At 36.8% G+C, this 13,746-nt stretch overlaps 1 protein-coding gene across 4 annotated transcripts in view; it reads right to left on the reverse strand.

Annotated features, from left to right (window-relative positions):
• LOC107653652 (inaD-like protein) overlaps positions 1 to 13,746 on the reverse strand; it is a 116,743-nt gene that overhangs the window by 57,351 nt on the left and 45,646 nt on the right. For 3 of the 4 annotated variants that reach the window (XM_016440432.1, XM_016440428.1, XM_016440429.1), the window contains exon 29: positions 5,703 to 5,826. In XM_016440432.1, coding sequence (XP_016295918.1) covers positions 5,703 to 5,826 — 124 coding nt within the window. The remainder of the gene's footprint in view (positions 1 to 5,702; positions 5,827 to 13,746) is intronic. The other variant, XM_016440430.1, reaches the window with a different exon arrangement.

Consider the following 13,746-nt stretch of genomic DNA (forward strand, 5'->3'; position numbering starts at 1 on the left):
CCTGTCACAGGAGCTGCTGAAACAGTTCTACTCCGCCATCATTGAATCTGTCCTCTGCACTTCTATAAACTGTCTGGTTCAGCTCAGCTACCAAATCTGACCTCAGAAGACTACAGAGAGTAGTCCAGACTGCTGAGCGATTCATTGGTACAACCCTTCCTTCTCTCCAAGAACTGTACTCATCCAGAGTGAGCAAAAGGGCTGGCAAAATCACTCTGGGCCCCTCACATCCAGCACACTCCCTCTTTGACCTATTGCCATCTGGTCGACGCTACAGAGCTCGGAGCACCAGAGCGACAAGACACAGGAACAGTTTCTTCCCTCAGGCCATCCATCTCATGAACACTTAACAATAACTGTGGAACACACACTATTTTCTGTTGCACTGCGGAAGCTTCTGTCATGAAAACAAATTCCTCGTATGTGAAAACATACCTGGCAATAAAGCTCATTCTGATTCTGATTCTGAGATTAACACAAGACTCCTACAATGTTATAAAAATAAAAAGGGTGAAAGAGTAAAAAAAATACCAAGAATTTCACTGGCATTAAATGAAGTCTGTTGTCTGTTGTATTTTCCTTTGAACATTGATGGTGAACCTTTTAGCCAATCACTTTTAAAAGAGATATGATCTCCCAAGATACCTCATGTAACAAAGTCTGCCAAGTTGGATAGATGCCCTGCAGGCACTCCTGTTTTTCAGGCCGGTAACTACTTGGACGTGATCTCACGGAGCCAGACTTTTGACAATCAGCATACAGTCTGGTCCACACTGGAGCTCAATTTGGCCAAGAAGTATCTTTTTGTGATATGAAATACCATCCAAATAACAAACAGCATCATCATCAAATGACCTACTACTATTAAACACCTCAAAAAAACAACAAAACAAAACAAAACCATTCCTCCAAGGAAACTGTTAAAACCAATGCTGCCAAAGACAGATCTGAACAGAAAAATGGGCCTTTTGGCTTCATTGTGGCGTTTTTCCATTGGCCATCTTGCGAGCCTTTTATAATTCATCAAGCTGACTAATGCTCTGAACTGAGATAAATAGCTGCTTCAAGGTCCCTGTTTCAACCTCAAACAATAGACGGCCTTCTCCCCTGCCTTCGCCGAAGATACGAACAGATGGAGCATTCACTCATTCCTAAACATGTATAAATCTAGTGTGGAAGCAGCACTACGTCCTGCATACAATACGCCAGAATATTGTAATTACTTACAGAGGATTTTTAGGAGAGCAAATATGAGTTATGCAATAACCGTTTGGTAATAGTGTGCAATTTAAAATACAAAATGAATGCGCATCAGCAAATCCTGACATAAGAGGTCGTCTTATCACACGTCCTACATTGCAAGGCAAACGCCTTGTAATACTGTTGCGTCAAGTTTTAGGCAAAGTTTTTAGATTGTGTTTATTCAACAGTCAATAAATCCGACACAATATTACTCTTATCTTAATCCACGAGCAGACGTTTTCTTATGCCGAGGGATTATGCAAACTGCTGACTAGGTTGTCCTGAACGCGCTGGAGTGGAAAAAGAAAAACCTCTCTATAGCAGTTCGGCATGTTGAGGCCTACAGCAAAGCTGACGTATTGAGTTCCATCAATCCATTCAAAGAATTCTTTGATTGGTTTGACAGAAGCAAGATGAGGTAACCTGAAGTAATTTATCACCGACAGATTGGAAGGTAGCAACGGGACAAACATATGTGCTTGTCAAAACCAGCTCACCAGAAACTCACCAGTAGACAAGCTTCACAGGAAGAACCGTTCAGGCCGCAGATAGAAAACAGTTATTGAGCTCATCCAAAGTGACTAGGCACATGAGAGCCATTTATCATCTACAATATTGTTCTCCAAATGGCAGAGAGTGTGTGAAATAATGAGCTGAAACTAGCAAGTAGCGGCTTCAGAAGTAGTACTTTATCAAACTTTACATTTAGCCTTCATGGGTAAATGGTGGCTAGTTGTAAAGAGGTTGACAAAACAACAAAAACACATAATTCAAGAGTTTCTTGAAACTTAAACTTTCAAACTTAAACTTACTTATAAGAGCAACTGAATTAAAGATACAGTATGTTGCACAAAATAGAGAAGCTAAACGCAACACATTCACAGTGTATGCCGGCAGCTTTGTAGGTGTTCTCCATCACACTGTTGTCCAAATTGTGGAGAATATGGGAAATGAGATGAAACTAGCAAATAGTAGCTTGAGTATGAAGGTAAAAGAGCAGCAAAAGCCTTTAATCTGCAACTTTGCATTCAAAACACGGGTGCTTTGATTGTTTGTGTGTGCAAATCGAAAGATTCAGCTTTTCACATCAGAGCTGTGAGCGTAAATTTCGACTTGCAAATACGAATATTAATATGACAAGTTCTCACATTCAAATCAACAAGCTCTCGAGTTTTGCTGCTTTTTTACATTCATACACGAGTAGTACTTGATCAAACTTTACATTTAGCCTAGCTAGCTAAACGGTAACATGTTTTATACAAGTGGTGAACAGAACAATAAAAACATAAGTGTCTAATTCAAGAGCTTAAGTTCCAAGCTCATATTTTAGAGCCTTGAGATGTTTTGAGAGCCTTTTATATTTAAAATAGCTTTATCAGAACAACTGAACTTAAGAGACAGTATGTAGCACTAAATGGAGAAGCCAAAATCTAACAGCTACATAGTCACAGTGTATGCATGCAGCTTTATACATTCTCCATCTCATTTTTTGTCTGAATTGTGCAGAATGTGGGGAATAATGAGCTGAAACTACTAAGTATCATTTATCTGAACTTTATATTTAGCCTTGCTAGCTAAACATTAGCATGTTTTATATAAGTGGTGGACAGAAAAACAAAACCATTAGTGTCAAAATCAAGAGCTTTCGGTGATAAATTACTTCAGGTTACCTCATCTTGCTTCTGTCAAACCAATCAAAGAATTCTTTGAATGGATTGATGGAACTCAATACGTCAGCTTTGCTGTAGGCCTCAACATGCCGAACTGCTTTAGAGAGGTTTTTCTTTTTCCACTCCAGCGCGTTCAGGACAACCTAGTCAGCAGTTTGCATAATCCCTCGGCATAAGAAAACGTCTGCTCGTGGATTAAGATAAGAGTAATATTGTGTCGGATTTATTGAATGTTGAATAAACACAATCTAAAAACTTTGTTACAAGCTTAAAGGGGTCATATGATGCGATTTCAAGTTTTCCTTTCTCTTTGGAGTGTTACAAGCTGATTGTGCATAGATAAGATCCCTGAAGTTGCAAGGCTAAAGACTAAAGTCTCAAAACCAAAGAGATATTCTTTATCAAAGTTAAGACTCTGCCACGCCCCCCTAAAACGACTTTGTGGAAAACGACGTGTTTGAGAGAGGCGGGGCATAGAGGACCTACAATAATGTACAGTATTTGAAAAATAATGGTTTTTTTGAACATTAAAGCATTTCAACATATTCTGTTACACCAAATACACAAAATAATGATCTTTAAAAAAAGCATCATATGACCCCTTTAAGTTCCAAGTTTATATTTTAGAGCCTCAAGATGTTGACTTTTAAATTGAAAATCACTTTATAAGAACAATACATGCACACTAAAGACACAAGTGCACAAAACGGAGAAGCTAAATGCTAACAGAAGCCCAAGCAACACATTTACAGTGTATACATGCAGCTTTGTACCCATTCTTCATTACAATGTTGTCCAAATGTGGAATGTGGGAAATAATGAGCTGAAACTAGCAAGTAGCAACGTGAGAAGTAGTACCTCTGTCGAACTTTACATTTAGCCGGCTAGCTAAATGGTTACATACAAGAGGTCGACAACAACAAAAGTGTCTAATTTAAGGGCTTAAGTTCCATGTTCATATTTTACAGCCTCAAGATGCTGACTTTTAAATTTAAAATCACTTCATAAGAAGAATTTGCATGCAATGAAGATACAGTACGTGGCACGAAACAGCAATGCTAAATGCTAACAGAAGCTAAATGCTAAACAGTCAGAGTGTAAGCCTGCAGCTTTGTATTTTTCACTTTTGTTTTGGCAAAAACATAAATTTGGTCACAAAACTGTCACAACCCAGTTGTTTTTCATGCTAATCGGTCATTTTTCACACTGACACTGTCACACTAGGTGAAAGCCAAATGAAATGCTATAAATAGTAGTAAATAGTAAAAAAATACTGGAGAAACTACATTGTGTATGGATTTAATGTGCAATTCTATGATGATTCTTTGTTAAACATTAAGGTCAGCAACCTTGACCAACCTGAAGTCAAAGTGTCTTACTCAAGGACACGATACTGAAAGGTCGTATTTTCCCTTGTAAGGCTCAAACCCACCACAATTAAGTTTCCAATCTGGATCTTCAACCACTACACCACATCACCGCAACTTTAACTGAACGTAACCACTTCATTGGTCCTATCCTACTCACCATCTCCTAAATACCGCACATCTCAACGCAATTCAACGCAGACTCAATTTCACACTACAAGATTTTACAAGAAGTGCTCGCCGGATAGCATCCGGGAACAGAGCCAGTCAAATGGCCGGTGGCGGACAAGAATGAAAAAGACGCCGCACAGCCTGCACGGCATATTGAGGACCATCAAAGTGGAAAGAGATTAGAGCGGCGGTGTGAGGCTGAGAAAGTCTGCCAGCCCAGATTACGTGAATGAGATCTGGTACTGGGATGCTGTAATGAGGACACATTATTGTACGGCTACAGATATTGTTTAAAACAATGTTTCAGCATGCCACTTCCTAAGACACTGGCTATGTTTGGAATAAAATAATAGTGTACTGCTTACAGCATACTGAGCAATATGCGCAATGATAAATGGTTCAAACAGTATATAGTAGTCACATGACCTCTCCAAGCTGCATGTTTAATTCAGCAAGTGTGGCCCAGTTATTATAATGGTAATTAATCCATGTCCTCTTCAATGCACTGCATTCTGGGACAAATTACCAAGTGCAGTGCAGTGTTATATACTGCACATTACATAATTTTTTGCAATTAACTGCACGACTGTATAATAGGAAGGGCTGTCAACTGATAAAAAAAAAATGTAGATAGATAATTTAAAATCAATTGATTCAAAACGTATTATTATTATTAGTTTTAATAAAATAAAATAAATTATACTAAACTAGACCTAATGCAAACTGTATTCCAAGCATACAAAATATCTCACTCTAATGTTTTTATAATTATTTGCACAACTCTGGATGGATGGATATGGCTGTCAACTGATTACAAAAAATATTATGTTAATTAAATAAAATAAATTCCAAATGTAAAGTAAATCATTAATATCTTTTTCTTCTTTAAACAATTTAAGCAAATATTCATTTATTATTAATAATTTTATTCAATTCGATATCTATTTATTCAACTTGTTTACTTTTATTAATATACTATTTATTAATATTATTTGTTATTATTTATTATTAATAATTTCATTCAATTAAACATCTACATATTCAAATAGAATTTATAAACAAACAAACAGACAGCCCTAATAATGAAAATGTATTAGGTTATACAGGTATTCCATGTATACAGAAAATCTGCAACGTATCCATACTATTTGCTACAAAATAATAGACTAGTATGGTGGTATGTGATTGAACATAGCCAGTGATGTAAGTAAAGGACATATAGTTCAGTTTGTCATGATCAGCAGACTCTCACCTTTAGCTTGCTCCTCATCCTCGCTCTCTTCCTCCTGCTGCTCCTCCTCTTGCACTTGGCTGGGGGGTCTGTAGGGTGGGGGGAGGCGCATGGGTGGAGGGCCGCTGGTCTGTCCTGCTTTCTGCTTAAAGAGAAAAGCAAAGAGACTGTGAGGGAGTATAATGCAGCCCACTGTGGAAAGACACTATAAAGGATGCAGAGAAATAAACAGCGAGAGATGAATATGAATGAATGCTGCTGGGAAAACTCTAGACAGAGAAAAATTATTTTAAAGGGATAGTTCACCCCAAAATGATAATCTAATTAATTAAACCGTTCATCCAGTTTGGGTTTCTCCAACACATCTACTTCAGATGACTATGAATATAGTGCACGAGTCATATGGCTCTGTTTTATGCCATTTCTATGATGCTTTTTTTTAAATTCAATTTTGGGAGTACTATTCCTCAAAAGGCAGAGCAAACTTAGAAACCCAAAGCATGAATAAGAGAGACCGCGGTAGAAGGAGAGAGAGATGTGAATGATAAGAGCAATAAAAGCTGTAACTGGTAGCGAAATTAGGCAATAGGCTATTACGAGAAGTGGTGCCGTAAAACCGCCATTGCCAAAGAAAAGCCTCAGGAGATGGACATGGGAATAATTTGCTGGAAAGCCACCATTGAAGCTGTTATCAAAATCTCAATACAAGGCACTTCAACTCACACAGTTCTACAGATACATGACAAGCATTTACCGTTTGTGCTTTTATTGGACCCCCAAGTGCTATAAATGCACTTCGACTTCATTGGTCAGCGGTCCATTGTTGTGAACAGATTTGTTGCTATACTTTAAAATATGGTCGCTAGGATGTTCAGAGCAGTTTTTAGCATGTCGCTATGGGATTTCTAGGATGTTCTAGAGTGTTCGGAGTAATTTTTAGAACATCAATATGCCAATTCTAGGGTGTTCTGAGTAGTTTTTAGAACATCAATATGCGATTTCTACTGTTCTGAGTCATTTTTAGATCATCAAAATGCCAATTCTAGGGTGTTCTAAGTAGTTTTTAGAAAATCAATATGTGATTTCCAGTGGTGGAAAGAGTACTGAAAAAATATACTCAAGTAAAAGTACTATTACATTCCAAAAAAAAGTAGTGTGAGTAGAGTAAAAAGTACTTGTCCAAAAAACTACTTGAGTAAGAGTAAAAGAGTAGCTTATTTAAAAGTACTCATGAGTAGTGAGTACTGAGCTGTGGATTAGAAAACATTGTACATACTGTAATTCACATGATCTTTTGTTGTTTATCAGAAAGAATGAAGAATATCTATCATCCAGCAGTTTTAATTTTGACTGCCAACTATTTAAAATGCATCAAAACAACACGGAAAAACTATTAAAGTGATAAAAAGATGAAAGAGTTATTCTCAGCACAATCATCACCATTTAAATCATAAACTTTGAAAAAATAGATTTAAAATCAGGTGCAAGGCCACTGAGCCAGAGCATGCTATTGCTGCTCAAAAAATATTGTTTAGAACAATGCAAAGAATATAAAACCATTAGAAACAAATACAAGAATTCAGCATCATACACCATGAGATGGGTTAAAAGAGAGATTAAAAAGAGCCATTTTCTCTCCAAAACGGTGCCAGTTTTAGTGTTATGTGATAAAGAAATAAGAATCATAAACATGATAATTTATGTTACAACTTAAACATAAATGCACATTGTTCTAGAAGCAGGGCATCATCTCCTACCTTTTACACATTTACTCAAATTGTTATGCTGATTCTACAATTTGTAAGGAAAATTTTTAATGAAATAAATACAGCCATATCACCCTGCAGCCCAAGACTGGTTGCCCACTGAAGCTAAGCAGGGTTGAGCCTGGTCAGTACCTGGATGGGGGACCTCCTGGAAAAACTAGGTTGCTGTTGGAAGAGGTGTTAGTAAGGCCAGCAGGGGGTGCTCACCCTGTGGTCTGTGTGGGTCCTAACGCCCCAGTGTAGTGACGGGGACACTATACTGACAAAAAGCACCGTCTTTCGGATGAGATGTTAAACCAAGGTCCTGACTCTCTGTGGTCATTAAAAATCCCATGGCACTTCTCGTAAAAGAGTAGGGGTGTAACCCCGGTGTCTCAATCATGGCCTCCTAATAATACCCAACCACTTGATTGGCTCTATGTCTCTCTCCTCTCCACCTGTAGCTGGTGTGTGGTGAGTGCACTGGCGCCGTTGTTCTGTGGCTGCCGTCGCATCATCCAAGTGGATGCTACACACTGGTGGTGATTGAGGAGAGATCCCCCCACATGATTGTAAAGGCGCTTTGGGTGTACAACAATACACAATAAAGCGCTATATAAATGTATAATTCATTCAAATATTTCCGGGGAAACTTTTTCAAAAGAAAACACACACACACACACAAACAAACGCACGTCTCTTTGTGGGGCTGCGGCGATCTCGGTGAATAAGCTGCTCTATCAGCAGCATCTACATCTGAATGAAACAACAAGTGTTGAACTTGAAAATTGTTTTTGCTTGAGTGCACTTGCTAAATGAAGGCGGATTGTATAAAATGAATCAAACAAAAAACTTTTATTAACGAGCTGACTTATTACATCACGCGCTGACACAGATGCAGTATATTAACACCACGGTTCATCAATAAGGTGCATACAGAATCTTGTACATTATTTCCATGTTTTAGAGTGTTCCCAACACACTTTTTCACAAGCACATCACGCTCAAACTCATCAGGAGTCGACGAGCTGCGACTTCCCCAAATGACTGCTGCAGGATCGCACGTCTCTCTCTATACTGAAGTAAATGGGAATGAATTTACCACATTATGAATGTGGCACTTGCGGGAGTTATTAACATTGTACGCAATACCCGCACCCTCACACCAAATTTCAGGCCTTGTTGATAGGCTAGCCTATACAGATAATTTAGTAAGCAGAAATCCAAAAATGACCTTAACATATTAGAGGAAGATGCTGATAAATAAATTGATGCTTGAAGAATGCACTTCCAGCAGCCATGATTAACAGCAGTTGGCAGTATGCACAATTTGATTTGACGAGAGTCACAAGACCGATTTCCCTATCCAATCACGCTGATGGATAAAAATAAAATCAAAACAAGCATGTAATGACCACAAATGGAGGGAAAATAGCGGAGTAAAAGTACAGACACATCACTTAAAATGTACTCAAGTAAAAGTACACAATTTTTAAACTACTCAAAAAAGATCAATTTCTGATAAAAACTACTTAATTATAGTAACGTGAGTATTTGTAATTCGTTACTTCACACCCCTGGTGATTTCTAGAGTGTTCGGAGTAGTTTTTAGAACATCAATGTGATTTCTAGAGTGTTCCGAGTAGTTTTTAGAACATCAATGTGATTTCTAGAGTGTTCGGAGTAGTTTTTAGAATATAAATGTGTGAGTTCTAGAGTGTTCGGAGTAGTTTTTAGAACATCAATGTATGATTTCTAGAGTGTTTTTTAGGACATCAATGTGTGAGTTCTAGAGTGTTCGGGGTAGTTTTTAGAACATCAGTGTGATTTCTAGAGTGTTCGGAGTAGTTTTTAGAACATCAATGTGTGAGTTCTAGAGTGTCCTGAGTAGTTTTTAGAACGTCAATATGCCATTTCTAGAGTGTTCGGAGTAGTTTTTTGCACACCCCCATGTGATTTCTAGGGTGTTCTGAGTAGAATGCTAGGGTGTTCTGAATTTTTTTAACATGTTGCTGTGCAATGGTTATGGTGCTCCAAGTAGTTTTTTGCACGTTACTATGCTTTTTGTAGGGTGTTCTGATTTATTTTTAGCATGTTGTTATGCGATTTCTAGGAAGTTCTGAGTAGTTTAACAACACATTGAAAATACATGCTAAATAACACACTTGACCAGCGACAACAGTGTCTAATCAAACAATCTGTCAACAGAGCTGCAGCTATAGTAGCTTACGTTAGCTGCCTCCATTGGGTCTATTAGCATTAATCAGCTATTAGCGGCGCTTACAGAATGACGCCGTAATGTTTCACTGCTCCTGAGAGCTGCACTTACTGCTGATTAATAACTGAATGATGGAAGAATGATAAGTAGGAAGAAAGACCACTAATGTGTGCAATAAATGTGAATACAGGAATTAGCAGTCAAAGCTAATTTTCCTATGTTTGCAAACAATTTTGCACACAATATGTGAAAAAAAAAGGGTTATAACTCACTATAAAAGTAAATTGTTCTATTTAGTCTGTTTCTGTTCCCTTTTTAAAGCTAAATTTCCATTTTCTTTCTGAATGTACCACCAGAAATAGAAAGCAGAGTGAGTTTGTCTTCAGATACGAGCTGAAATGTTAATTAAATTTGCGGGGTGTAATTAGAGGGCCCCATATTCTGACTGAATAATCACGCAGCCTCGGGAGCCGAATGCAACTAATGGATAAAGGAGCAATTAGGCAAATTACCGTAATTTCAAATTAATTGCTAGATAAAACAGTTTTAATCAAAATACAGCGACACCAGAGGTATCTAGAAGATTCAAAATCAGGATTCTTCCGCAGGTCTCTTGGGAAGAGACACCATTTCTCAGAAACATGGGCTTGCTGCTGCACATTTGTCCTCTTTCTTTCATTTTCTCTCTTGATTCTGGCACGCAGCGAGGGTTGAAACAGATTGTGATGGGTTGTGCTTTAATGTGAGTGGAAATCAGCCTTAGACACTTACACTAGTGGACACACAGACATCTTGAAACAGACCCATAATAAATACAGCATTAGGCTTCTTTGCAAAAAGACCCAGATTGTGATCATTAGAGGCAGCTGGGACCTAATAACGGATCATTATGGACACTGCAGTTCTAGTGAGAATCATATTGCAGTGAATGCTGCTGTTTTGAGCTCTAGCACAGACAGACAATATTATGTCTTCAGATACAAAATATGGTCCAGAAATCTTATATTTAATATATTTTGAACATTTTATTATAATAATTAAAATAAAATAGCAATAATAATAAAAAAAAGTTTTAGCAAGATTGCATACATTTTTTCTCTCTTTTTGTATTAATTACGTACAGTCTGATATCTGTCACGTGCATGTTCCTGTTTTCCTTATTTGGTCCTTCCTGTTCCTGTCCTAATGTAGTTTGATTTGTTCCAGGTGTGTCTCATTATTAGTTATCCTCCTCACCTGTCTGCCCCTCGTTATCTGCCCTATTTAGTTCTAGCCTGTTCTGAGTTTCTTTGTCTGGAATTGTGTTTGTCAACTCCTTGTGCTACGTGTGATTCCCTGAAAAAAAATAATTAAACTCTGTTGTTTTGTACTCCTGGTCTCCTCGTTCCTCGCTCCGTGCTCCTCACAGTAGCGACCCGTGACAATATCAAACTGAAAATCTAGCATTCAAAATCCATTTTAGTTTTTAAAATGATGGTAACAATTTGCCATGAAAACTTTGTATTAAATAAAATTTCACTACTCTGAGTGAATAAAAGTTGGACCCTAATGTATATCTGTGTCAATGCGTTCAATTTGACTTTGGATAAGCATTCTCAATATTTAAGATTAAAATATGTGAAAAAAAAAAAAAAAGAATAAAAAAAAATTTGTAAAAAAAAAGGCGCAAAAACTGTATAAAAATACAATAATATAATTCAAATTAAAATAATAAAAAAATGATCTAGCTAGTCCTGTTATTTCTATTTAGCTCATTACTTTAAATGATTACACACTAAATCAACACCTCTAGTTGCAATATCTATCGGTTTTGCACTGATATAAAATGTGGTCCAGAAGTCTGAGACCACACTGAAAATCTAGCATTCAAAATCCAAATTAAACCTGGAAATAAAGTTTTTGTAATTCTAATAATATAATTTATTATGATTTTTAATATATATATATATTTTTTTTTACATTTTGATCATTTAATTTGACTTTGGATAATGATTCTCAATATCAAAAGATTCAAATAAATAATAAAATGTTGAACTATTATTAATAATTCTATTAATATAATGATACAATAAAATTAAGAGATTAATTGAGTTCATTTTTATTTCACCACTTTTAAATAACTACACACACTAAATAACTAACAGCTCTGTTTGCAACATCTGTCAGTATATGTATATTCTCACAGGATTTGGGTTGAGAAGCCCAGAGCTGAAGGTGAAAGAGCCAGAACTCATGGGTGAGCTTGTGCAGAGCACAGGCTTGTAACTCACCTGGGCAGCTTTCCTCTTAGCCTTGTGCTGTCTAATGCTGGAGGCCATCACTGAAACAGGCTGAGAACACACACACATACATGCAGACAGTCAACCTCACGGATAACAAACCTGGACGCATCAGCTCTAGAGATTTGTGCGTTCCCAGACTGGGGCTGAGCGCGAACGAAATCAATTATCTCAGACAGAGAAACACGTCAATCATTGACATCCCGTTAATGTCGCTATTACTATTGAAAGCATCCAATCAGGAGGGATTAGTGCATGGCATGGGAGCAGCACAACAAGATCCTCCGGCTGTATGAATGCTGAGGTCAAAGTACCCAACCTGCAGCACATCCAAACTAAGGCCAGGAAAATCATTACGTTATATTAAACAACAGCTCTGCTCGCTGGTGCACAAGATGCAAACGCAGCCTTAGGGTCGACACAGACAGGTTCAGAAGAGCTTCTACCCTCAAATCACGCAGATCCTTACTAAGGACGCTGCTGGAGGCCTACAGGCTGCTCTCGACCACAATATTGTGAGGCAAAAATCATCCAGTAGGTCTCTAGTGATGCATATTTCCTCCTCACATTTCAGTCACACTTCCTATATTCAACTCGGTTTTGTTATTTAAACATTATTTAGAATAAGTAATAAAAAAACATATTGGCCAAGGCACATGATTGGTTGAATGATTTTGCTAATGCATAATAAACAATTTTTGTGAATTAACTAATTTGTGTAATTTATGTACATTTTGTAATAATTTTAATAATTACTATTAATTATTAATAAAAGCATATGGTTATGTATTAACATTACATGTATTATTTGTACATTTATGTAATTTTATTACAATATTTAAATGTTTCTATTAAGGCTTAAAAATATAATGTAAGACCTTAAGACATTTTTGTGTGCATATATACCTTGAGTCAAGGGGGGGCAAGAATAAAATAAAATAAAATAAAATAAAAATAAATAAAAAATAAAAATAAATAAAAATAAAAATAAAAATAAATAAATATAAAAAAAGCAAAAGATAAATCTTTTTCAGGAGTAAGCATCAAAACAATGCCCTACCGTATTGGAATGCACCAAAGCAGTCAATACAACACCAGGGTATATACAGGAATCATGGAGTTAAATTTAATACCTTTTAAGACCCTTTTTTAAGACTCTTTCCATACATTTTAAGACCTCATTGCCACTCTTAAGTTTTAACTGGTTACATCTGCGACATTAGGCGCGTTTCCATTACCCTTCAAATTGAGCAAATTGAAATTGCGAATTGAAAATACGCTCCACCAAAATCCATTGCCATGACTTATCGCGATAGGCAAAAGGTTACGTTTAAGTCTCATAACATTGGTTAATGGAAACACCGTCATTTCGCAATACTTTTTTATCGACATTTATAAAATATCGCCAAAGTTTTGCGCAAATCTTTAATGGAAACGCGTCTATTGTCTTTTTTTAGGTTGAAACGTTAAATCAAGAGCACGCAGTGGGTTCTGAGGTTCTGCTGCAGCTGTTGAGCGTCTCTGTAATAAATGTGTCTGGATAAAAACCAGCGGCAATCCCCAATCTGCCACCGCACTCCTTTATTCCACTTCATCAAATACATCCCATCTTTTCTCGTGTCCAATTACCATGTCCCAAATATAAAAATGTAATTTCCATCCCTAAAATATATATTTTACAGTCAATGTTATGCACATTTATCTGTTAACATTTATAAGTTACTCTGAAAATGTAATCAAATTACTGATTACCGATTACTCCTTTTAAAAGTAATCACGTTACTGTTCTGATTACTTTATTTCAAAAGTAATTAGTTACATTA

This window comes from Sinocyclocheilus anshuiensis, unplaced genomic scaffold (assembly GCF_001515605.1).
Source record: "Sinocyclocheilus anshuiensis isolate Anshui unplaced genomic scaffold, SAMN03320099.WGS_v1.1 scaffold1079, whole genome shotgun sequence".
NCBI lineage: Eukaryota > Metazoa > Chordata > Actinopteri > Cypriniformes > Cyprinidae > Sinocyclocheilus > Sinocyclocheilus anshuiensis.